Source organism: Fomitiporia mediterranea (genome assembly GCF_000271605.1).
Source record: "Fomitiporia mediterranea MF3/22 unplaced genomic scaffold FOMMEscaffold_3, whole genome shotgun sequence".
Lineage (NCBI taxonomy): Eukaryota > Fungi > Basidiomycota > Agaricomycetes > Hymenochaetales > Hymenochaetaceae > Fomitiporia > Fomitiporia mediterranea.
Window position 1 is genome coordinate 1,348,406 of NW_006760388.1, and position 24,554 is coordinate 1,372,959.

The following is a 24,554-nucleotide window of genomic DNA, read 5'->3' on the forward strand; positions in this document are numbered from 1 at the left end:
TGAGGAGGAGGAATGTCGCGTGTGCGTGTATGCGGCGGAGTCATATTTTCGAACGCATATATTCTGAACTTTTTTTTCTTTCTCAACACCAGACATCGTTCCTCTTCATTTCTTACTGAGTCAAAATGCCCATCCTCGGGCTGCAACCATCATCTGCATCGGTCTATCCTCCTCACTTCGACATCGAATCTATCATCCGTCCGAACATCCTTACCCTCCAACCTTACCGTTGTGCGCGCGACGACTACCAAGAAGGAATTCTCCTCGATGCAAACGAAAACTCTCTCGGTCACTCCATTCCTACTGCTCCTTCAAAACTAGACGCTGCAGTCTCGGGCACAGGACCGGATTTCTCGTCGCTTGACTTGAATCGTTATCCAGACCCAGCGCAGCGAGAAATCAAGTCGCGCATTGCAAAATTACGAGGACTTACGACCGCCGAGGGCGTACCAAAGGATGACCACGTTTTTCTTGGTGTTGGAAGTGACGAGGTCATTGATTTGCTTATGCGCGTTTGCGTTGCGCCTGGGCGGGAGAAAATCATGACCACTCCGCCGACGTACGGGATGTATGCGGTTTGTGCTCAAGTAAACGATCTAGAGGTCGTGAAGGTACCTTTGAACGCTGAGAAAGGTGCCTTCCAGCTTAGAATAGATGAGGTGCGCTTTTCTTCACGTAGTCCTCGAAGACACCTCTGATGGCACCTGGGCAGATAAAAAGAGCAGTCGATGAGGACCCGTCAGTCAAGTTAATTTTCCTATGCTCTCCTGGAAACCCTTCAGGAACGCTTATTTCGCTAGCGGACGTTCAACAACTATTAGAGTACCCAAAGTTCAAGGGCATAATCATCATTGATGAAGCATATATCGACTTTTCTCCTCCGGAAATGAGTGCTGTTACGCTTGTGGAAAAGTACGCGAACTTGTGTGTCATGCAGACCTTGAGTAAAAGTTTTGGATTGGCAGCTATTCGGTGAGCTGGAATATTTGACAGAAATAGTTTTCGGAGTTATTCTGAAGACAATTTAAAACCATAGATTAGGAGTTGCTATCGCGCAACCTCCTTTGATACAGATCCTCACAAATACCAAAGCTCCATACAACATTTCCACACCCACTGCCACACTCGCACTTTCTGCACTCTCACCCGAAGGACTCTCGCTCGCGCGTTCACGTATTGCCACACTTACCTCTTCACGCATCCAACTCCTTAAGTCCCTCCAGGAACTCAGGTCGCTCGGTCTCGCACCCGCAATAGGCGGGAATCACGCGAACTTTTTGATGGTACCCGTGCTGGATAAGGCTGGAAGTGGTAAGCCTGATAACGTACGCAGCGAGCGTGTGTATAAGGAACTTGCGGAGCGTGAGGGTATTGTTGTTCGGTTCCGTGGGCGTGAGCATGGATGTGAGGGGTGCTTGAGGATTACGGTTGGTACGGAGGAAGAAAACAGAATGCTTTTGCGGAAGTTAGGAGAGGTTTTGCAGCGCATATAGACATCTTGAATGGGCATCGTGCTGGCCGATGAACGGATGGATCTATTGTTGAATCAAAGAGGGACGTCCTCTACATGTTATACAAACGGTATTATAGACCAGAGATACTGAATACGTAGAATAAACTGAAATGCTAGACGCTGCTAAACTTATAAAGGGACGCGGATGATCGGCGTATGAGAGTGATTACATAATACACGCGTTTTTGTTGTGTCACGCGTCAACAACACGCTCATTCACTCAACTGATTCAGCCGCTGCAGGGACCCGACTCAGATCTACACTGAACATTCTAGCCACAGGCGGCGGTACACCAGAACGCAAACAACCACGCCGGCTTCTAGGCATCCTCTTCTTTGAATAGCGCCGACTACTTTCGAGTTTTCTAGCGAGTATGGTAGCCCAGACGCGGACGGGCTCCAATAATACGCCCGCTAGACTCAAGTTCTCCGACAAGCTTGTCGGCAAGGGCTTCACTACCGATGTCTTGCAGAAGAAACTCAAGAAGCTGCACACGGAGCTGGCAGATCTCGACCAGGAGAGCGTCGACACCAATTCGCTCCGTTCCGTGAGCAAGGAGCTCATCAGCACCTCAATTCTCCTGCACAAGGACAAAGGTGTCAAAGCCTACGCCGCATGTTGTCTCGCAGACATTTTACGACTCTTCGCCCCCGATGCACCCTACACCGGTTCAGAACTGCGTGATATCTTCCAATTCTTCTTCCGCCAGCTATCAATTGGACTCAAGGGTTCGACTGAACCTTATTACAATGAATATTTCCATCTTCTGGAGTCGTTATCCACCGTCAAGAGCGTCGTTCTAGTCTGCGACCTCCCACAGGCTGAAGAGCTAATGGCCCAAATCTTCCGGGATTTCTTCGGGCTTGTCAGACAGGAGTTGGCAAAGAATATTGAGATGTGCATGTCCGATATCCTTATTGCTCTCATCGACGAATGCCAAGCGTTACCGTCGGAAGTGTTGGAGTCGATTATGGCTCAATTCATGGATAAGAATGCAGTCAGTACCCTACTTCGCATTATTCGCCTTTAACCCGATTCTAACAAATTTGTAGCGGATGGATCAGCCCGCTTACCGGCTTGCAGTTGAAGTCTGTAATGCAACGTCAGATAAGTTGCACAGGAATGTTTCTCATTACTTCGCGGACTTTATCCACTCGCATGCCGGAGACGAGGAGTACGATGAAATTAGCCGTTGTCATGAGCTGATCAAACGTCTTAATGCTGCCTGTCCGGCGCTTTTGCATAATGTTGTCCCACAACTGGAGGAGGAGATGCGTGCCGAGCAAGTCCAGATACGCATATTGGCGACTCAGGTGCTTGGTGAGATGTTCGCAGATAAAGCAGATGGTGATCTGGAGAAGAAATATCCTTCGACATGGTCGTCATGGCTAATGCGGCGAGGCGACAAATCCCCTCAAGTGCGCCTTGCCTTTGTGGAAGGTTGTAAAGGTCTCCTTCTTCATCACAGGGTAGAACTCAGAGAGGCTGTTGAAGGTGCGAGTATTGGCTTCTGTCCTTGTGTAGGGTTCTAATCACTTGAATAGAGGCACTCAACATGAAGCTGCTCGATCCGGATGAGAAAGTACGTGCGGCAGCCTGCAAGCTCTACTCTCAGCTCGACTATGAGACTGCGCTTCATTATGTCAGCGAAAAGCAACTTCGCGCCGTCGGGGATCGAGTTGTCGACAAAAAGGTAATGGCCATTGAATGTACATAAGTCACAGCTAACAGAACTCACAGCAAAATGTAAGGCAAGAGGCGATGGAGGCTATTGCCCGATTGTTCAACATAGCATATCCGGAAATGTATGTTTACACCAACCACAATTCCCGATCAAGTTTTAACACTTTTTCATTAGAGAGAGTAACGACGCAGCTGCGGTCAACCAGTTCTCTTGGATTCCCCAGAGGATATTCTCCGCTATGAACGCAGCGGCGGAAATCAAGTATGTTTCTAAACTTCTGCTAAAATATGTTGTTCCCTGACCGCTCGATCAGGCAGGTAGTTTTACAGGTCATCGCAGACTACATTTTACCTCTCCCGAACAAGAACGATGACGAGGTTGCGTGGACGGAGCGCCTCCTAACCGTTATGCGATATCTTGATGAGAGGGCTATTGCAGCGCTCGTGAAGATCGCTAATTTGCAGCAACATCCCATTTTTGAGCTTTATTTGCAGAGCTGCATAGAGAACAACGTGAGTCCTACATTTAGTGTTCGTTGACAAGATGTAATGCATCATAATCAGGGCGGTATAATCGATGAGAATGAAGAGGCTGTCAAGAAACGGTTAGCTGGAACTGTGCGTATCGTATCAGGTATGCCGACTTTTTGTTGCTTTAATATTTTGCTTTATTTATCGTCGTCACCACTCACAGGCCAATTTGCGGATGCGCAAAAGGCTGCGGATGACCTCCAGACGTTCGCAAGGATGAATGAAACAAGGCTATACAAGCTCCTTAAAACTTGTATGGATCCGCAATCGGATCTCAAAGGTCTTGTCAAGGCATTCGTGAGTTGTGTTGCTGTCTTCTCCATTGAAAGCAGTATAATGATATCGTCAACCAAGAATGATTTTATTCGTCGTGTCGAACAGTCAACGATGTCGATATTACCGACGATGAGATCTTTCGTACTTCAGTCGAGTCTCTGGATTGTCAACCAATCTTCCGTTCCGACCCTCGTGAAGAAGCTAGGTAAGGGCGATTCTCATGGGAAGGGCAAAGGGACAACTTCGTCGCGGGTCACTGCGAACAATGCGCGAACCCTACTCACCACTATTTCGAAATTTCGTCCTGTTGTGTATCGTGCTCTTGTAAGCGAGCTCGGGAAGGCGATTGCAGATGATAAGAACCAGACACTTGTTGAGGTGTGCTTGCAGGCTCTTGCAGCAGTATCGAGGTACGATCCTGACATTACGCCGAATGACAGGTAGGAAGAATCCGATATTTCTGAATAAGCCGATGGAACCATGCTTACACTGCTACACTTTTTAGGCGAACAATTGATCGTTTAGTGGGTTATGTGCGAGGGCCTTCTCCGAAACTTGCCAAATTTGCGGCGCGTGTGCTCGCTTTCTCAAGGAATAAAGACGAGTTGTGCTCCGAGATAGTCAAGGTAACCAGATCTAAATCCTCGGTCACGTATGGATGAAAAGATTTACTGTTGCTTTAGTTTATTGCGACTAGTCTGCCGGAAGCAGAGTCTGAGACGCTCGTTGCACATCTCGCCGTGCTTGTTGAGATGGTTCGGTCAGCACCCGATGCTTTTGAGCAACGAAGCGATGTAATCATCGAGTTTTTGCTGAAAGAGGTACTCATGAAATCGTCCAATGCTGTGAGTGGACGTCTTCGGCTGGTTTATATTGAAATCCCTCAAACAGTACAAAACTTAGGCGTCCATGGATGTGGACGACGATGCCGATGAGTGGATAGATGACGATAATCTTCATCCGTTGGGAAAGGCGAAAGTCCTTGCTTTAAAAGTCTGCCGCCATCGATGTCTCGTACACTCCGCAACCGAAAATGCTCTCGATGTTGCGACCCCCGTCTTGAAGATGTTGGTAACTCTGTTGGAAAACTCAGGATCTCTGTCGGAGCAAGTCAGAGACGAGTAAGCCCTTCCTGTCCCTCTGATTGATGATTGATTCCAGCAGTTGATTTCATTTCAGACCAACTGTGAAGTCTCGCCTCCGCTTGCAAGCTGCGCGATCGCTCCTTGCATTGGCGACTGTGAACAAGTTTTCAGACACCATGACGCCGAATTTTGCGTCCATTGCACTTACAATTCAGGCGAGTCGGGCGCAAGCTTGTCTGTGATGATGTGTAACTTACTTTATTCGTTTAGGATCCATGTTTCAATGTCCGATTCTTTTTCCTGAGAAAGCTGGCGGTTCACATAAGTTCCAATAAACTTCCATCGCGCTTCAATGTTATCCTATTTTTGACTGTCCATGATCCTGAAAAAGATATCAGGGACACGGTGAGTTGTGTTAATATCATATATTTTGTGCCTTGCGTGACCGTTTGTCCAAGGCGGAGGGGATCGTTAGGAACATGCTAAGGAAGGCACCTTCAGGTTCGTCGACAGCTTCTTCAATACAAACCATGACTCACCACTAGTAAAGGTGTCAGACTGAGCAATTGGGAGATGATCTTCATTCGTCTGTTGCACGTTATTGCGCACCATCCAGATTTCGGTTCGGAGGAGTCGCAAGTGTTTGAAACAGCCAAGTAAGTACTTGTCAAATAGATCGAGTTCTGGTGACGAAACTTGCCTCAGATATATTCAGGAATACCTTTCCCTTGTCGCTACTTCGGACAACGTATCGCTCTTGTATAACCTGGCTCAAAAATGCAAGACTGTTCGCGACTTCGAGTCACAAGTATTCAGCGATGTATGTTATTTTGACATTTGCTCGTAACTTGCCTAACTAGCTTGTTGTCATCAGCGATTGTATGCTGTCAGCGAGCTTGCACAAGAGCTTATCAAGATACACGCCAAAGCTCGCCAGTGGAGTCTTCCTAGTTATCCTGGAAAAGTCAAACTACCGTCAGACATTTTCCGGCCTCTTCCTTCAGACGCAGTGAGATCAACCGTAAGCTCGTTTGTCGAAATGGCGTTAGTATATGATGTTGACGTGACAAAATTTTCCAGGTACTGAAGACCGTGTATCTCCCTGAAGAAATAGTGAAGAAACTCAATGATCAATTTTCTTCTCATGCTAAGGTATGGATGTTGTTCATTCCCCTATTCCACAACGTCATAAACCCTTTCGTAGGAAAAGCAGACTCACGAAGGGAGGGCCACATCCAAGCGAAAAGCGCCTTCAGCAACAAACGACACAACCAAGTAAGTGTGCGCTCCGCGATTAGGTAGTTTGAGTTATTAAATCGTTGCAGGCGTCCAAGGGGACCTGTCAAGCGTCGCAAGCATCAGTCTTCTGACGAAGAGGATGAGGACGATGAGGACGATAACACGGATGGCGATGAAAGGCGAGCAACTTCGTCTCCATTACGAAGTGCGCCCGCGCAGTCGGAATCGGGGTCTGATGACCAAGATGATGAGAACGATATGGATGAGGATCTTGGGCGAGGAGCGCGCACAAGAGCGAAGGTACAATTTCTTAATTACACAAAATTGGGGACATAGCTAATTAAAAAAATTGCTCTCTATCTTCCGATTCGTTCAGGTAAAGGCACAGAAAAGGACGAGACGAAAATCGAAAGCTGCACAAGTCTCATCCGATGATTAACCACCATATATGCTTGCCCTTTATTCACGGATCCAATCTTATTTCGACATTATTTGTATTTGGTTAGTTTATGTATTTTCTGATAACTGTTCGGTGTCCTGCTTTCATGCATGTCCTTATTGCTTTGCTCACGGCTCATCTCCACGTTATTTCGTAATGTAATAGCAATCAAAGTGTTCTGCAATCCGTTTCTGCGAGCTTGCCGACGGAGTGACGGATCAATATAAGTAATGACGTAGTTGCATATAGTCACTCAGCTGGTTAAACTTACTGTTCACGCCTTGCTCTTGGCAGTCATGTCTGAACCTCGACATTTTCACAATGACTTGCAACCCCTGTCTCTTGATGACGCAAGCCTCACTAACGTTCTAGCCAGTCTTCAGGCAGCTATTGGAAAGTCGGTGCAGCTTCTGCTGCAATATGTACGAACAAACACGGATCAACCTTCTTCGCGCGATTCGCTATATACTGGTGATCCTGGTTCGCAAGGGTATAATCATCCACAATAGACTATTGAATTAATTTTCCTGGCCAGGTATTGCACTAATGTACTTGCGCCTTGCAGTTCAATCCAATGCTGCTGGGCTAGGAGACAGCTTAGCGAAGGATGTTCTAGTGCAATGTCCTGCCATTATAAATGCACTACTTCCAAGGATCAAAGCTTTCAAAGTCAGACCTGGGCATTTATCACCTTTGGACTCGCCAGTTGGCTCTGCACTTGTCTACATCCTGGCGTCTCTTCACTTCCCAGCAGCAAGCCTTGAGGAGGAAGTTTCCGCTTTGTCTCGAAAGCACGGAGATGGAAGTTGGACTGCTGCTATACAGACATTGCAGAATGCGGTGACTTGTGCGGTTGAGGGTCGTACTCTTGGAGGGGATGAAGTTCTGTACGGCCGGGCGGGTTTGCTTTGGGGTATGTTGAACCTGCTTCCTTGGATGGATGCGGATATACCAGCGCAAAAACGGGAGAACATTGCGGGTATTGTTAATACGCAATCCGTTGAGAGTGTCATAAAGAGAATAATGGAAGCTGGTGAATTAGGGGCGGAAGCGTACAAACGATATTATGGGGAGACGTCCTTACCTCTTTTATGGTCATGGCATGACAAGTTCTACCTTGGAGCGTAAGTCATTTGGCCGAATATTGACCTAAATTCTGACTGATATCCAAATTAGGATTCACGGAGTCGGTTCGCAAAGTTTTGATACTCTTTGTAGTGCATTTACTGACCATTACTCAAGCTGGCATCTTGACTGTCATACTTCAAGCTCCACGAGAGTCAATAACTCCTTATACGCAGACCATTTCCCAATGTATATCAGCTCTCTGCACTATCACACGTCGGAATGATGGACATCTCCCATCATCACTTCCCGAGAAACAGCGTACATACAATTATGTTCAGATATGCCATGGCTCCCCAGGACTCCTCATACTTCTTGCCCTGTTTCGTGCCCGCTTCCCGAATGAATGGAAAACGGAATGGGATGCCGTGGAGACTTTGGTCGCAGAAAAGGTATGGAAAGAGGGCTTGGTACGGAAGGGTATTGGAATTTGTCATGGGATAACAGGAAATGCTTGGCCGCTGCTACTTTCGGCTCGTTCTCATAAAGGGTGCATCCATTGTCTTCTCTGTCCATTTTTCAAAGGAACTAACTTGCCTTACAGGACGGCTGAGGGTGATACCGCCCTTTCCTACTCGCTTGCCTTTTTTCTCAAAGCAATGGAGCTCCCACCACTTGATTCTGGGAAAACTTCACCCTTCCGTACTCCCGACCATCCTCTGTCGCTGTTTGAGGGTCTTGGCGGAGCAGTGTGCGCCTGGATTGATGCCTGTGTGATCATCCGTGAGCGTCTCGGCGTAGTAGAGGGCAAGAAGGAGAAACTGTACCTCGGATTCCCCGGAATAGGTGGTGCCAGGGTGCATGGATATTTGTAGGTGCCATTTACTTAATTTGCCTGATTGAAATCCAATCCACGGTGGAAAAAAATCTTGTGTAAATTATGTACATTGTATCCCCATATTCTTGATGAATATGATTATGTTAGTTAGCGGGGTCTGGCCAAAGTAATGCTAGTGATCCCTATTCACTCGTCTAAGGATATATACAGTTGTTTGTGCATGATTGGTGGAGAAAGATATTGGTCACGGGACAAAGGGAATTTGAGGGTTCGTGGGAATGTTAATCAGTATCCGTCAACCATATTTGGTAATATGATGATCGCCGTGCCTAGGGCACGATATTATTTTGGCTTGCGCGTAGCGCTTGCAGCACTACTACCTGCATCCCTTCATTCCTCCGTATAGACACGATGGCCCCTCCAGCAAAGAAAGTACTAGCATCCAAAGAGAGTACGCTCTTCAGAGAGTTACTGAATCTCTATGAAACGAAACAGCTCAAGAAGGGTGTCAAGACGGCAGACCAGATTCTCAAAAAAGTCCCTGACCATGGCGGTATGTGGCGCGTACATTCACCGTTGTTCTGAGCACATCTATAAGTTTTACACTTAGAGACACTATGTATGAAGGGTCTTATCCTCACACATATGGGTAAGCGTGAAGAAGGCATGGAGTTGGTCAAGAAGGGCATCCGACTCGATTTAACTTCACACATTTGTTGGCACGTATTCGGGCTTATCCAGAAGGGCGAGAAGGACTATGAGGGCGCGCTCAAATCGTACACTCAAGCACTAAAGTTCGATAAAGTATGTTTGCATTTAGAACCGATGCTTGCATAATGACGAGAAAGCTAACTGTATGGCCAGGATAACCTCAATCTACTTAGCGACGCTGCGAATCTGCAAACGCAGTTACGACATTTTGATGCGTTGCAAGAAACACGCGAACTCATTCTCCGACTCCGTCCTAATATGAGGAAGAATTGGGTGTCTTTAGCTGTGGCGTACCATCTGAACGGTAACCTTGCGGGCGCTAAGAAAATACTGGAGAAGTTTATGGAGATTGTCAAGGTGGGCTTCTTCTGTACACTCGTTCCTAGCCTCCTTATTAATCCTTGAAATGCAGAACATCCCGGATTATGACTTTGAACACTCAGAACTGACGTTGTATCACATCCGGGTACTTGAAGAACTTGGAGAGCTTAACGAAGCGCTCGGGAAGCTGGATGACGCTGCGAAATCAAGGGTAATCGTCGACCGAACAGCAGTCATGGAAACTCGAGGTGGGAACTCTATATTATTTGCTCTCTTATCTATTGATGGATTACTCGATTACAGCCAGGTTACTGACCAAGCTAAAGAACATATCGGAAGCAGAAGAGACATGGCGCTCACTTATAGAGAAGAACCCGGATTGTTATGATTACTATAGAGAATTTTTCAGTAATAAGGGCATTTCATTAGGTACATCATACATCTCTTCAAATGATGAGCAACTAAACGATCTTCAGAGAACGTGACGGACGAAAACTGGAGTGCGATTCTCCAAACTCTAAAAGAATTATCCGACCAGTATCGAGCTACTACACCACTCAGACTTGGTTTAGCTGTCGCAACAGGTATATCTCATGTTATATTCTTATACACAAGCACTTGTTCTGAATGTGGACTTGCAGGCAATGAATTTAAAGAGCTTGCTCGTTCTTACCTGCTTGATGGCTTTAGACGAGGTATTCCATCGCTTTTCTCCGACGTGAAGGGCTTGTATGCCGATTCCGCTAAGCAATTGGCCATCGAAGAGGTTGTACTTGCGTTAAGAAAGGATGAAGCATCTGCAGCTATTGCTAATGGCGATGCTTCAGCCAACTCTGAGGATCCATCAACCTACCTCTGGGTTCTCTACTTCCTTGGACAACATCAGTCACATCTAGGACGTTATGAAGAAGCACTTCTCGTTCTTGAAGAGGCAATTACCCATACTCCTACACTTCCAGAACTTTACACTTGCAAAGGGCGTGTTCTGAAGCGTGCAGGAGACCTTGTCGGGGCAGTACAGTGCATAGAAGATGCCCGCGCGCTTGACTTACAGGACCGATTTTTAAATACGAAAAGCGGAAAATACCACTTACGAGCTGGCTTGTCCGAGGAAGCACAGGTAATTCTTGGACTTTTCACTAAAGTGAGCTATTGCAATCCAAGTTCCCATAAATCGGTCGCTGATGAACCGCCTTTATCGTTTAGAAAGATGCACCATCGCCAGGAGCCGACCTTGAAGAGATGCAATCGCTGTTGTATCTTACAGAGGAAGCGGATGCGCAAAATCGCCTTGGCAGGCTTGGTCCTGCACTGAAAAAATATCTGACCATACGAAAAGTGCGCCACTTGACTTTTTTAAATATTTTTCTCAAATCTGACGGCTGGAAAGGTGTTTGATGATTTCGATCACGACCAATATGACTTCCACTTCTACGCGATAAGGAGATTCACCATGGATGCATACTTCAAGTCAGTCTTTCCTTGTTCATGTACTTTCCTCCATCTGTTCATATTCACCCCTCCAAAGACTGCTTCGATGGGAAGATAAGCTGTATAACGACCCTGCTTTAGTTCATGCCGTCTTAGAGGCAGCTCGCGTAAGTATTCGTTGTGGTGTCGTTATTGACATTTTTCTGAACAACGGTGCTAGATTTATGTACGGGTACACGATGATCCTAAATTAGCATCGTCATCTGCATCAGGTACTTGAAGTATTCGAGCGATTAGAGCAGCCATCTAATCGGATTTTTAGCTCGTACAGACGCCGAGAAAAAAGCCCAAAAGAAGGCGAAAAAGGCGGCCAAGAAGAGTCACGAAGACGCGAAAAAGGGTAAGCATCCCTATGATTGTCCAACGAATTGGACCTGACTATATCCTATCGCATGCGTCTTTTCGGTATTTACAGCCAACTCGTCTGTATCGAATGAAGATAAAGGCTTAGATCCACCTACGCAAAAGGATGATGACCCCGATGGAATAAAAGCTCTCACCGCGTCTGACGGGTTGGAGCAAGCATGGACGCTTTTGAAGCCTTTAGCAATACATCCTCTTGACCGTGTTGATATATGCGTTGGTATATACGACGTTTCCATCAGGCGACGTACGTGCTTTCATCTTCATGAGCTTGTGGCGCATTACTAATCACTACATTTAGTCAAATACTTGCAGGCGGTGAAGGCGCTGCTTGCAGCACATGCACTGGATCCAAATGACGCTGACTTGCATGTACGAATTGTTGACTTTAAGTCACGAGGTTAGTCTATATTTTTTATTTCGCAGCACTTATCTGATCCATTTTCCCCTTCTCGTAACACCGTTTCCACCATGTACAGTATCTGCTCTCTCGAACCCTCTTCCGCAACCGATAGCAGCAGCGGTTTTATCCGCGATCTCTACACTCATACCGTCTGAGGTATCACTTGAGACATTCAACTCACAATATCTGCAACGCTACTCGACTTCAGCACGTGCTACACTTGCAGCATCAGAAGCTTTGCATCTTCTTCATGCACCAGTCAATGAGATAGAGAGCACAGTGTTCGGCATGCTCGCGCCTGAGAATGCTGTAGATATTAAGGTGCGTTCTATGTTTTACTCTGGCGAGATCGTTCTTCATGTTTTGACCAACCCGTACTCGCATTTGATTATTTGGAACAGACTACGCAGAAAGCCCTTGACTTCCTTACGACTATCTCTTCTTCGCGGAGAGACGAGTTCCGCGAGGCATGTGATAAGCGTTTCCCATTGTCTACGATGTTCAAACCAGCTGAGGAACTCGCACGACTGCACGCTGAGGCACGCGCTCGGCGCCAAAAAATCGCGGAAGGCGTTGCAGCAGTATCAGAACCACCAAAAGCAGAACTCGTGTCGCCTTGAAAACTTCCTTGGCCTTTGACTTACTGGAGGTATAGATTCGTGTCTGATCCCTACGGTTTATTTATACTCGTCCAGCTACTGTGCATGATGTATCTAATATAATCTTCACTTTGCTGAATAACTAACTACTGAAAACACGGGATAGCCATTACTAAACAAGGAGATGCATATGGAGACACTGGGAGAGCGAGTGAAGCAATACGAAAACATAGTTGAGATATTTACTACTTTGTAAAAGTGTGATGAATGAGGAAATTGTGCGACTGTTTGGATTTAGGGAGGATCGTGATAAGTGTACAAACGCAGACGAGAAACGAAACCAATTAAAATACAGAAAACTCTTTTCCAGAAATAGTTCTATTGCTCTACACGCATGACAGGTCAAGGACTTATCATTAAATCAACGCTTCGTCGTCACTCGCACTGTGCAAGCTTGGCGAGGGCGACGGTGTATGTACACTGCTTGTACCGGAGAGGACGTCCCACGTCGACGTCGAAGCAGACTCTGCATCCGATACTTCGACATCCGAATGCATTTCGGTGTCAGTGTCAGTATCAGTGCTAGCGTCCCTGGTGACACTAGTCCATGAGCCAGTTCTCGGGAAGGAGGTAGATAGGTTTGGCGTGTCATCTGGACCATCGCCTGGACCGCTGGTCTTGTCGCCAACTGCCTCTGAATCGAGTGACAACCGACGTTTCTTCCGAGCTTGGCTAACTTCCAATGCAGATTCCGGCATCGTGTTCGTAGGAGTGGACGGAACCATAAATGGAGCAGAAGTCAATGTCGGCCTTGTTCCAGAATTTCCGCCTAGTTCCAGAGGATCATCGGTACTTGCCTTCTCCTCAGCACCGCTCGAAGACTCCGCCTCATCCACACAACTCTCGAAGTCACTCCCTGCTGATGATACTACTTCTATTTCACTAGGTGGTGGTCCTGGATGTGTAAGCGTGCGCAAGAATTGAGCAACTTTTTCTCGGCTGAGAGTCTCTGATACATTATCTGCTTGTTCAAACCGCGCATGAGCTAGATAAGGATAGGACAGCTCGCTCCCATTCTGAGAGCCTTGCTCCAGTTCCAGATTACCGCCCTCCTCGTCTGCGGATTCGTCGCCCGAATCTAGGAAGAAACGCGACTGGAACCGGAAAGTTGAAGTCCCACCACTGGTTGGGTTTCGGAAAGGATTTGAAATCGAAGTCGAGCTAAACACGGACGCACGCTCCACGTCATTTCCGTAATCACTTTCGTTCGTGTCGCTCGACAAGTATCCCCCACCAATCTCAATAATATTCGCTTCAGTCTTTGCGCCTGGTCCGGTATCTGGACGGAGGGTCTCCGTGCTCGCAGAGCGATGAAGACGCGACTCCACTCTAGCGAGTGCCTCTTGTTCACGTTGATGGCGCGGAAGCATTTCGTCCCAGCGTGTGCGACGGCGTTCTACGCGCATGGTCTTTCCCTCATCGACACTTGATGAAGATCCATCCTGCTCTCTAGCCTTCTCCTTTCCTTTGTTCCCAGGATGAATAGCAGCGAACATAGCGCGCATCTGGATTTCCATCCAGTCCGTATCAAGGATAGCAAGACAGTGTGTATCGCGCCACGCGGAGTTATCGTTACCATTCGCCTCCAGGAGGGATCGGCGCCGCGTTCCTTCAAAGTTAAATCCAGCGGCGATAAACATCCGAAGCACAGCCTCCACTTCAGCCTCAGTATCATGTTTAGGAGGTTGTAGGCTATCTTGTTGCTTCTCGCCTTTCTTCTCGTTCTCCGAACACGCCTTTCTCTGAGAGGGCTGATAAGACGAAGTGGGGGTGCGTCCAAGAACCAAAGCGGTGACGCGATGAAAGGAAAGTTTATCAATGGCGATCTTCACAAGTTCACGCGTTGTCTCGCTTCCAAAGCCTTTCCCTCGCGCATGTGGAAGGAGAGCAACTCCCATGGAGACCTCTCGCGATGCTTCTGCCACCAGACCGGTGGCAGGTGCGATGTAGGCAATGCCAATCAAATCTGATTCCATCTCCGGGTCCGACTCTGAGGTATCATCAATTGAAGGAATGCTATCCATGGGAGCGTTAGCGCCTGAGAATAAAGGCTTTGGGACGCTGAATGGATCGACAGAGTGATTGTGTGCATCTATTCCAAAGAGGGATGGGAAATCGCTTTCGTCTACGTGCTCATTACCCCACTTTGACCAAGGAGATTTCTTGATTTCATCACTTGTCAGCGCCTCCATATCATGATCCTGGTCTTGCCAGTCGAGTTGAGTGGCGGTACCCGAGTGACCAGTGTCATTCCAACCGCTTATAGGCTTCCATGCGCTCGACTGGGTCTGTGTTCGCTTTTTCAGTCTAAGCGGGCCAACTGCCTGCTGCTGTTTTTTCTCCTCCCGCTCCCTGAGCTTTACCAGCCCCGTCACGTAAGACTGGGAATAGTACACCATCGCGAAGTAAAAGCACCCTTCTGCAAAAGCGAAGACGTTCGCCTCGGAAGATGATAGGAGGGCAGCGTCTACTGATGATCGTTGAAGTGCGTGCCATGCATCCACGAGGCGCCCGCCATCGACCGCACTGAAGCTCAGAGAGGGATCGAACTGCCGCAGCTCGATGCGAGGGGTTGTGAAGCTTTCGTCGGCCATGCTTGAGGAACGCGTTGCAGAGTAGAAGATGGTGTGAGATAAAGGAAAGAGGCCAGGTTCTGCGAGCGGTGACGGCGGCGAGACTTATATGTGTATTAGGCGCTCGTGCATCATCACACTGCCTCCCGATGTGAATATCAATGGACGTCACCTGAACAAAGGTTGAACAAAGCCCCGTGTCCAAGTTACTTCCTACACGCACACCTTCCTCGACTCTAAGGACCTAGCACCTATGGAACCAAGGAGACACAAGGCGCGAAAGAGAAGTACTGAACACAAGGCAAATCACAAGACCAGAGGCGGCACCGCTGCTATGAGTCACCGCTGTAAGAGGAAGCACCGCAAAATCCTGATAACCACGGTCTCTTGGGAGTAAACTGCTAGATATTTTCACATAACAGTGACCAATACAGCATGTACTGTTCATATAGAGATGGTAGGGAGGATGAATAGAACAAGAATACTCAAAGCAGCAAATCCCGAAATCGTTCACGTGACGTTCGACGCGAAATACACGCTCATATACAATCTCCGACAGTCTCCGCCTGAACGCACCGCCTCAATTAATTGTTCCATCAGACTGCCAAGAGGCTCGGTTACTGTTTAAGTATCTGCCTGTCCCCTTTCATGCTGTATGGGTGACTCTCCTTGTCGATGTCCCCCTGCGAACAATATGCAAATAATGCTGTATATCCATCCGTGTTGCAGGCTGTTGGTACCTGGAAAGTCGGTTTGCTTTTGTGCAAACCATCGCTCTAGGAGCCTAATGAATTTTAACTTTAATTGATGTTTAAAGAGGTGTTTTGGTGGACGCTAGGTAAGGCTAGTTTGATGGAAATTTGATGCGCCCTCAATCCATATGCGCGCGTCCGAAGCGGTGCGTCAAGCGAAAGGTTATATAGCAAGATTATTTACCTACCTGTATCCAGGTATCTGTCTCTCTTATTTTCCACCGACGGGCAAATCCATATCCCCCTCCCCCCCTGGTTGCTTGACCTGGCAATGAAGCAAGCTACACAGTCATTTACGCTCTTCCTCTGTCTTTCTACTCTTGTGGCGCAGTCATACGGCAATATCGGATGGAGCCCGTTCCCTCCTAAATTTCCTCCCGATCTCCCTGCTAGCTTCAGTCAGATTCACAGAAGAAATCACGACCACAAGAAGCCCAACGACCTCGGAAGGAAACTGTTCCCAAGACAGTATCACTACCATCATGGCTTCACTTCTGCATTTGGTGTCTTTATTCCTGGCGTCACCCCAGTGTTCCTCGATGATGATGCCCTAAACGTTGACGACGTCGAAAATAACACGAGTCATGACCTTGTTGTGCAAGAAGGCAAGGTCGCTTGGGAAGCAATTTATCCCGAAGGCTCATGGAATCCATCGAACGTACCTCGCGGAGGCTTCGGTTTGTACATTGGTGGCTCCGATGAATTTGTCGAGGCAACTGCGAAGGGTGCCGACGAGGTCATGCTTAGCTACTCGGTCATGTTTGAATCTGGTTTTGAATGGAACAAGGGCGGAAAGCTTCCCGGAGGCTGTATGTTGATTCTGCACGTATGCACTTACACTCCTCAACTGACTTCTTGCTCCATTTCAATCACTCTTCAATCAATGTCCGCTTTTGAAACCCGTCCTTTGACGACCTGATGTCAAGACGGTGGAGAGGGAAAGGAAGCTCGAGGTTGCTCGGGTGGTCGTCAGGAGGAACGCGCTGCATGCTTCGACGCTCGTCTCATGTGGCGCACAAATGGCACTGGGGAGCTTTACACCTACCTCCCCATCACAGAAGGGAACAACGCCTCACAAGCTGCCGTTCCGGGGACAGTAGTCGACTCGAGCTACGGATACTCTGTCGGTCGTGGAGCCTTCACATGGCCTTCAGCCGAATGGGTAGCAGTCGTAGAACGACTGAAGCTCAACGCTATCGGAAAGACGAATGGAGAGATAGACCTGTGGGTTGAAGGAAAGAAAGTGATAAGCTTAGCCGACGTCACACTTCGAGAGGAGGCGAACGCCACTATCCAAGGATTTCATTTCCAGACGTTCTTTGGAGGTAGCACAAGCGACTGGGCATCGCCAAAGACCCAGAAGGCATGGTTCGCTGACGTATCTGGGGCTGTCATTAGTTCAGGACCAGGGGCTCCCCAACATAATCCAAATCACTCCTTACAAAACACGCTCGTTACTTCAGTATATCAACCGGAGAGAACTGGACGCTGAATTGTTTCTTTGACTTTGCTAACTGGGTACATGCTCATAATCCTTTGTTATTTCGGATTGATCAGTATTTTATGCATATATACATAATGGATGACTCCCTGCAAGAATTGAAATCTCTATGTTTGTTCCAAATCCTCACCAGAAGCCATTTAATACCAACTAGCATGATATTGTTTGTCATGCAGGCGCTTGATTCAATTTCGTGTCCTCAAGGTAACTTGAACGTCCAGAGCCAGAGTACTGGCTGTATAACAGAGAGAATATTTAACTCTCTGAAGTGTAATCAAGTTGATAAAATCCGTTGTATACAGAGTATAGTGCACTCACTAGACTGTCAAGTCGTGCATACAGGTTCAACTCTCTCAGAACGCAGAGTAATGATTTATTTCTCTTCAACTGTGATAAGTACTTACAGACTATCGTCTATTACGGAAAGCTATTCAAGACAAGCCGTACACGAAAGTTCGATTAGATTGCTCCAGGTGGGAAGACCATCGGGTCTTGGACCTCCGCACGTTTCTCAGCTCCGAGTATTTCTTCGACGAGCCGAAGCGCAAATGGGAACGCAGTACCTAAAAATGTTCACAGTGAATATCTTCAGGGAAGAAAAAGGCCGAGTTTGCAGTGGAAGTAGATGTACCGGGTCCTCGACTGCAGTGTAGTTCATTATTAAGGTGAGGTCATGAACAGGACGTAATACGCAGGAAGCAAATCAAACCTAGTAACAAGCTTCCCAGAGACAACGACAGGATCATCGCTGTATTCAAATCCTAGAGTCGAGTTAGATTTTAGCATGTATAGTATTAGGTGTGATGCTCGAAGTACCCTTATCCAGCTCATTCTTAACACTGGGATGACTCGTCAACGGCTGGCGCGGCAAACTGGACGTCTTTGCTGCCAAGCTCCCTATATGCGCGGGACACGGAATTACCATGTAATCCAGATACAAGCATTGTCGTTGAACGAACCAGCACATATCATGCCAACATGCTTCCCCCTTTCCAGTAACTGGCGCTTTACCAGTTTCTGCACATCTGCATTGCCCGAAATCGTTTCAGCACCCTTTGCGCCACCTGGCACAACCAACAGATCTGCCTCTTCCGCCTGTATTTAATTGCCAAGCGTAACAGTGCCAGACGGTTTAGAGATAAAGTTGACTCAATTTCGTCAAGAACTGCAAAAAGAGCTAAACGCACTGAGGTTCCAGATAGGACATTACGAAGCGTCGTATCCGCGATAATCTTCACACCTCGAGAGCATGTCGCTGTCTTTTGGTCCTCATTTGCAGAAGAGGAAGGAACGAATACGGATGCGCATTTCACGCCGGCGCGAACGAGTGTGTCATATGTGATAGTGCTATCGACATATGTGTGCTTGTTTAGGATTGACGAGACTGATTATATGTGATGGAAAGCGACGTACAACTCCATTTCCTCCGTCCCATCGGCTATGAAAATGAGTGCGGATGGCATTTTTTATATTTTCGACGCTTGATGCTGTTATAGTTGTTGAGGCACTTGATGAACGCTTGTTACCAAAGTATGTACTTATAGTCGTAGAAGAGACACAAGCTCTATAAGAATGATGTCATTGGCTGATGCATAAATTCGGAAAGAAACTGATCCGCAATTAGAAAAATAAGTGACAGGGCAGATAGCTCCCCCCGTGTTGGTATCTACATATTCTCATATTCTAATCCTTATTCCCTACCGTCGGACTGGACACATGCACAATCGGCGTGCCCTTGTCCTTCCTCTTCACCCTTGCAAACATGCCCACCTCCTTATCCCTGATGAAATTCACAATTACCATCGGCCAACTCGGGTGTGAAGGTAGGGTGTCGTAAAACTCGGGCGCAAGCTGCCTCAACTTCGGTAACCTCGTCCATGCAACACTAGGGAAGTCGTGATGCTCGTTATGATATCCGACGTTGTAAGCGAGGTAGTTGAGAGGACCGTAGTAGGAATACGTTTCTTGAGAGAGTCCATCCCAGACGTAGTGCTCCGCGATGAAATGACCTGCTGTTGGATGCAAGGAACCGGCGAAGAAAGAAGACAGCAGGAGGTACATGAAGGCACGCAAGCCGCAAAATCGGATGAAGATATAGTCGAAAATGACCTGAACGAGTATATTGAGGAAATGCCATATGGTTGGAGTCTGTGAGCGAACGAATCCAGGACGAAGTGCATAGAAAAAGATTTGGAATGTTCTATAAGGCAGGTCTCCATTAACAATATAATAGAGGAAAGTACTTCGCGCACTACTCACGCAAAGAACGCTTTCCCAAGAACGTTGTTGAGACATAACAGTTCGAAGTGTGTAGGCAGGTCAGTATCGATCCCATCTTCGCCAAGGTGCTTATGGTGTTCAATATGATATCTCTGCAACCATTCTCGCATTAGTATCCCAACCAGACCTATATCAAAAAGGTCGATGACTTGCTTTAAACATCGCACAATAAGGAATCCCGATCGGTAAGTTCGCAAATATAGCGAGAAGCTTATTTGCCCTGACACTTTTGAAGGCGAGATTATGGGTAATCTCATGGATAGCAAGAAACATATTATGGTTTGCCGTTCCACCGATGACATACGCGCAAAGAAGGAACTTTGGTGAGAGAATACGCGTGCTTTGAAGCGCGTATGCAATGCCGAGCTGTAACATCACGACGCCAAGAACGATCCATTTCGTTAGTGGTTCATGACCCATGAGTTTTACGACCTGCAGCAGACAATTTGAAAGTTTAATAAATTAATTATGGTGCGAGCGTGTTGCACACCTCGGGATGTGCCTTCATAATAGCCGCCCTGCGACTCCGATGAGGCTCTTCCGTGAGAAGCCAAAGAAAATCCGATGGGTCTTGTGGTGGACCAGCATATGACTTTCCATCATCCGCTGCCGTAGAACACGCGATAGCTGTCCGACGCGGTGCACGACCCTCGTTCAACGAGTCTGCACCACCAAAATAACTAAAATCTAGACAGTACAGCGATAAATATCAGTCGACATGTTGACAACTGTGGAAAATTCACAGACTACGTACCTATATCTTTTGGGTTATCAGTCGAGGCATTGTGCTTACTGTCTGCTCCCATTACTGCTGGTTGAAGGTGAGCCGTCCAGCACCATCAACGTGCGTTCTTTCGGGACCTGGGGTAGCTCACTAGCTGTTCGCGAAGTCCAATCCGCGAGTTACCGAGATAGTTGCACGTGACGCACATTTTATCGTCTGACTCCTGACAGCGACATTCCTCAATTTGCTCTCTGCACATTTGCTTTCTTCACCTCCTTCATATTTATGCTATCGACGTTGGCCTTCTTGGTCACCACTCATGCCAAAAAGGTCTGCGAGAAAGACTTTCAGCCTCGATTCACAGTTAAACTTTGAAGTATGTTCGAAACAAAATTTATAAGACTAATTATGAATTACGTGTTGGGCTGAAAGTAATATTGTCTGCCAAACTTCCATGCATGAAAAAATATATGTACCCGCGTTCTTCGGCCACCAGTCGATCCCATTTGCATGGAATCGAAGAGAAGCAAACGTTCGAGAACTTGCACGACATCTCAGGGGCAAATCCTCCGAGATTATACGAGTACGGTGATTCATGTCCATGTGTGAGAGATTAACATGGACACAAAGTATTCTATTTCAGACGAAACAACCGACATCGCACACTCGGAACATGAATGTTCCTTCCTGGCCCGACTCACGGGGAACCGACTCGGAGTACCGAATGTGTCATGCAGCTCGGGAGCCGTTTTCATGCCCTCCCGGTTGTCAGGTAACTAGACCTTCAAGGGTATGCGATATGTACCTTAGTCCATGCAAGATGTCGGCGCAAGGACTCGTTATTTCTTTTCAATACAAGTCTACGCTACACTGATACAGGCTTAATCCAACTCAGTCGTTGTTAACATTAGTAATTTCAGACCTGTCCTCAGTTTGATTTCAAAGGATAGTGAGTGAAAGGAGCGGAGTGGGACTTGTTGGAAAGAGATCGTAGTTGAAAGAGAGTGGACGTCAATCAGGACGAGCGAATCGATAATTTGGTCGGTATTATATTATTGTGAAGGAAAGGATGAAGAGTCCGTTAAAGGGTGACCTGGGCAAGTAAGGATATGTGAATGCGGTCCTGGCGCCGTGTCTTTACGCCATTACTGACTGGTAAAAGGGAAAGGAGGAAGGATGAACACCAGGTCGTACAAAGGCAAATGATGGGATAAGAATAGAAAGACACGGACAATAAGATTTGTTCAAGGTAGGCTACTATGAGTCCAAAGTCCGAGTGATCGTAAAATAAGAAAGGGGTAACTTGTAAAGTCTGGTATCAGAATGAACCCGGGTCCCAAGTGTAAATGCAGGAGGAAGAAGATTGCACGTAATAAGTGAGGGTACGAAGGAAACGAAGAGGTATGGCGAAAAGGTGTTCTACAGAGCAAGAGCAGCGCTAAGTGCAATTAAAGCACAAGTATATGCAAAAACGGGCTTCGTGTGCAATGCGGCATTTGCGCTCTGTTGTGACGACGTCCCGGTCGCGGACGCACCAGTACTCGTCCCTGTTCCACTGGACGAATCTCCCGGAGCGATTCCACCGTTCCATTCTGCTCTTATTATCTCTGAGGCCGTCTCCGCAAGTGCATACACACTCATCTGCAAGTGTGCCGCAAATTGTATGGGGAACACGCTAGCATCTGCCACACGTACGTTGCTTGTACCATACACCCGTAGTTTAGGGTCGACAACCCCACCTTTATCGAGTGGTAGCATAGCAAGGGTGTTTGCGGGGTGGTATTCCGTCTGAATGTTCTGTTTGAGCCAGTTCTCCCAGTCCTGGTCGCTTGAAACGCTCGAGCCTGGGAACGTCTCCGAAGGGAAGTATTGTGAAAGCGGCGGAGTCTGCGCGACCGTGCGAGCGAACTTAAGACCCTCGCGCAAAGCAGTGACATCGAATGGATGAGAAAGATATGCAGGGTCAATCACTGGCGGCGCAAACGGATCCGTCGACGTAATGTAAATGTGCCCTTGGCTCAACGGGTGCTGCAGAGCGCACTGAATCATCATAGTCTGGCTCTGTTGACCCTTCTGACCTTGCGCACTTAGCAGCAACTCGACATGGCCCAGTTCGCTTAGCATAAAGTTGTCGGTGATTGCCGTCGAGATGACCTTGTAACCCGCTTTGACGGTATCGTCGTTGCTCGGGACAAGACTGTTCGCAAGTGAGTCAATCTGGCCCTTAACGTTCTGCTGGTACGTCGTTGCCTGTTCATTTCCGAAGAGTGTGGATACGTTGATATATGCCTCCGCTGCATTTACGTAGCCTAGGAAGCTAGGATCATTACGGCCACTGTCGCGCAAAGCTGCAACCGTCTCCGCGGTAGTGGTGAATGAGACACCAGCAGCAATATGATCTTGCAGGTGCTGTCCTACGCCAGGAAGCGAGAGTACAACATTGACACCAGCCGACTGGAGAACGTCCGATGGCCCAACACCACTAAGCATGAGAACGTGCGAAGAGCCTATCGCACCGCCTGCTAGGATAACTTCCTTGTTTACCGAGATGGTGCGTGCTGGACTAGAGCTAGATAGCTGGTAGGTCACACCAGTTGCGGTGATATTACCCGAATTCGAATTAGAGAAAACAATCTTCGTGACGGTCGCATTTGGAAGGATCGCAAGATTCGAGCGTGGCGGAAGTGGATCAATGTACGCAGACCTGGAATATGAGCGAGTAGAGTTTGTCGGGTTTAATGCGGAAAGTGCGATGAAGGCACCGTGGTTCGAGCCGCCGTAAGGGTCTGAATTAGTTGGGATACCCGCAGCTGCCAGCGTCGAGGACCAGTTGCCAACGACAGGAAGTTGGCTAGAAGACATCGGATCAGTTTAAGCTACAACAATTATGCAGTAAGCAAAGGGATCTCACAAGCTAGGCCATGACACATCAACGGGACCACTTGTTCCATGACTGTCAGTGTTGAACTGCAAGGTGAACGCATTTGCCAGTCCGCTATCAGGAGCAGTAAATGTTTCGCTCTTCTTGTATGCGGCAAATTGGGTGTCCCAAGCCCACGCGTTTGCACCAGTTGCGTTTTCGAGCATCCCGACCCAAGCATCGTATTCCAGCTTGGAAGGCCGAACAGCATATAAGCCGTTGACGGCAGATGAGCCGCCGAGCACTTTGCCGCGGGGCCAGCTGATAGATCGGCCAGCAGCACCGGACTGTGCGGAAGTAGTAAAGGACCAGTCGTAAGAGGAGCCCATGAGGCCGTCATAGTAGGTGTCACCTGGCGTATCTGGAGATAAAAATAACACGTCAACTCTGAGCTGGACAGGAAGCACAAGGCTACATACCAATTATGTCGCGGACGGCATCACCAGTGTCCCCTGCTTCAAGAACGAGGACTGTGTGATTGGAGTCCTCTGACAGACGAGAGGCAAGGACAAGCCCAGCGGTGCCACCACCGACGATTATGAAATCATATGAGCTCTGGACGTCAGCATCGGTAATGATCGAGCGGCGCTCAAGAGAGCGGGCGGCGTAGCGGTGGTCTGGATAGGGATAGTCGCGCAAGTCCCAAGAGGAGCTGGCATAGGCAGAGCAGCATACAGAGGCGAGGACAAGGCACAACGCCCGCATGAGGGTAAGGAAGGGGAGGGGAGGAGAGTGTAGCGTTGGAAGTAAGGTAGGTGAGTTGTGTACAAGCGTAAGTGGATATGAGGGTGGGACGAATGCATGAGCGCATTTATAATATTTTCTTGTTTTTCGACTCGGCACATGCTGGTTCTCGTCGGGTGGCAGCGAAATTAACATGCCCGCGCCAAGCAGGCACCCTCGGGTGACTCAGCAAGGACTTGCCTTATATGGCGTACAAACTACTTGATTCCGTGTGGCGTTCGGTCGGGGTGGCGGTGCACGGGTCAATGAGGAAATAAATTAGCACATCACTTCTTCCGATGATGAATCCGATCCGACCCATCTCTCACCTCAACAGTCGTCTCTATTATTAAAATCGGCTATGATGCACACTCCATTCGGAACGTTCAACATGGCCCTCAGCACAGCCCACGGTCAGATGTCTCCTCGTCGCCCCCTTGCTTCCAGAGGAATCGGACTCTGTC

At 47.8% G+C, this 24,554-nt stretch overlaps 9 protein-coding genes across 9 annotated transcripts; 5 read left to right on the plus strand and 4 right to left on the minus strand.

The window, feature by feature from the left end:
• Positions 1–100: 100 nt before the first annotated feature.
• On the plus strand, positions 101–1,621 carry FOMMEDRAFT_118697 (histidinol-phosphate aminotransferase). The gene is made up of 3 exons (XM_007263635.1): positions 101–659; positions 713–972; positions 1,037–1,621. The coding sequence occupies exons 1-3, from the start codon at positions 126–128 to the stop codon at positions 1,491–1,493; spliced, it is 1,251 nt and encodes a 416-aa protein (XP_007263697.1). The 5' UTR covers positions 101–125; the 3' UTR covers positions 1,494–1,621.
• A 265-nt stretch (positions 1,622–1,886) lies between these two features.
• FOMMEDRAFT_132048 (uncharacterized protein) lies at positions 1,887–5,935 on the plus strand (the record flags this gene model as incomplete). The annotated part of the gene is made up of 17 exons (XM_007263636.1): positions 1,887–2,510; positions 2,566–3,007; positions 3,058–3,206; positions 3,254–3,318; positions 3,372–3,458; positions 3,511–3,709; positions 3,761–3,830; positions 3,891–4,024; positions 4,082–4,443; positions 4,509–4,629; positions 4,687–4,848; positions 4,907–5,124; positions 5,183–5,303; positions 5,359–5,493; positions 5,547–5,589; positions 5,639–5,744; positions 5,794–5,935. The coding sequence occupies 17 exons, from the start codon at positions 1,887–1,889 to the stop codon at positions 5,933–5,935; spliced, it is 3,180 nt and encodes a 1,059-aa protein (XP_007263698.1).
• Positions 5,936–7,062: 1,127 nt separating this feature from the next.
• Positions 7,063–8,862, plus strand: FOMMEDRAFT_165944 (uncharacterized protein; the record flags this gene model as incomplete). The annotated part of the gene is made up of 5 exons (XM_007263637.1): positions 7,063–7,246; positions 7,302–7,890; positions 7,943–7,956; positions 8,009–8,381; positions 8,436–8,862. 5 exons carry the CDS (start codon positions 7,063–7,065, stop codon positions 8,704–8,706), a joined length of 1,431 nt encoding a protein of 476 aa, XP_007263699.1. The 3' UTR covers positions 8,707–8,862.
• Positions 8,863–9,166: 304 nt separating this feature from the next.
• On the plus strand, positions 9,167–12,629 carry FOMMEDRAFT_103667 (NMDA receptor-regulated protein 1a). The gene is made up of 16 exons (XM_007263638.1): positions 9,167–9,222; positions 9,280–9,473; positions 9,534–9,737; positions 9,793–9,949; positions 10,005–10,130; positions 10,178–10,285; positions 10,343–10,845; positions 10,908–11,039; positions 11,092–11,171; positions 11,230–11,299; positions 11,353–11,404; positions 11,455–11,532; positions 11,608–11,802; positions 11,857–11,955; positions 12,035–12,279; positions 12,360–12,629. The coding sequence occupies exons 2-16, from the start codon at positions 9,291–9,293 to the stop codon at positions 12,576–12,578; spliced, it is 2,451 nt and encodes an 816-aa protein (XP_007263700.1). The 5' UTR covers positions 9,167–9,222; positions 9,280–9,290; the 3' UTR covers positions 12,579–12,629.
• Positions 12,630–12,718: 89 nt separating this feature from the next.
• On the minus strand, positions 12,719–15,215 carry FOMMEDRAFT_138977 (uncharacterized protein). Its single transcript, XM_007263639.1, has one exon. It carries the CDS (start codon positions 15,209–15,211, stop codon positions 12,974–12,976), a length of 2,238 nt encoding a protein of 745 aa, XP_007263701.1. The 5' UTR covers positions 15,212–15,215; the 3' UTR covers positions 12,719–12,973.
• An 855-nt stretch (positions 15,216–16,070) lies between these two features.
• FOMMEDRAFT_145058 (uncharacterized protein) lies at positions 16,071–17,434 on the plus strand (the record flags this gene model as incomplete). The annotated part of the gene is made up of 3 exons (XM_007263640.1): positions 16,071–16,088; positions 16,274–16,751; positions 16,869–17,434. 3 exons carry the CDS (start codon positions 16,071–16,073, stop codon positions 17,432–17,434), a joined length of 1,062 nt encoding a protein of 353 aa, XP_007263702.1.
• A 413-nt stretch (positions 17,435–17,847) lies between these two features.
• FOMMEDRAFT_103672 (DJ-1) lies at positions 17,848–18,906 on the minus strand (the record flags this gene model as incomplete). The annotated part of the gene is made up of 7 exons (XM_007263641.1): positions 17,848–18,006; positions 18,075–18,085; positions 18,153–18,204; positions 18,260–18,340; positions 18,403–18,538; positions 18,631–18,790; positions 18,857–18,906. 7 exons carry the CDS (start codon positions 18,904–18,906, stop codon positions 17,903–17,905), a joined length of 594 nt encoding a protein of 197 aa, XP_007263703.1. The 3' UTR covers positions 17,848–17,902.
• Positions 18,907–19,032: 126 nt separating this feature from the next.
• Positions 19,033–20,556, minus strand: FOMMEDRAFT_17835 (dihydroceramide delta-desaturase). Its single transcript, XM_007263642.1, has 5 exons — positions 20,478–20,556; positions 20,214–20,410; positions 19,877–20,155; positions 19,703–19,815; positions 19,033–19,643 (listed from the first exon to the last, which is right to left on the minus strand). Exons 1-5 carry the CDS (start codon positions 20,527–20,529, stop codon positions 19,127–19,129), a joined length of 1,158 nt encoding a protein of 385 aa, XP_007263704.1. The 5' UTR covers positions 20,530–20,556; the 3' UTR covers positions 19,033–19,126.
• A 316-nt stretch (positions 20,557–20,872) lies between these two features.
• Positions 20,873–24,111, minus strand: FOMMEDRAFT_118714 (alcohol oxidase). Its single transcript, XM_007263643.1, has 3 exons — positions 23,787–24,111; positions 23,359–23,728; positions 20,873–23,298 (listed from the first exon to the last, which is right to left on the minus strand). Exons 1-3 carry the CDS (start codon positions 24,070–24,072, stop codon positions 21,867–21,869), a joined length of 2,088 nt encoding a protein of 695 aa, XP_007263705.1. The 5' UTR covers positions 24,073–24,111; the 3' UTR covers positions 20,873–21,866.
• Positions 24,112–24,554: the final 443 nt, after the last annotated feature.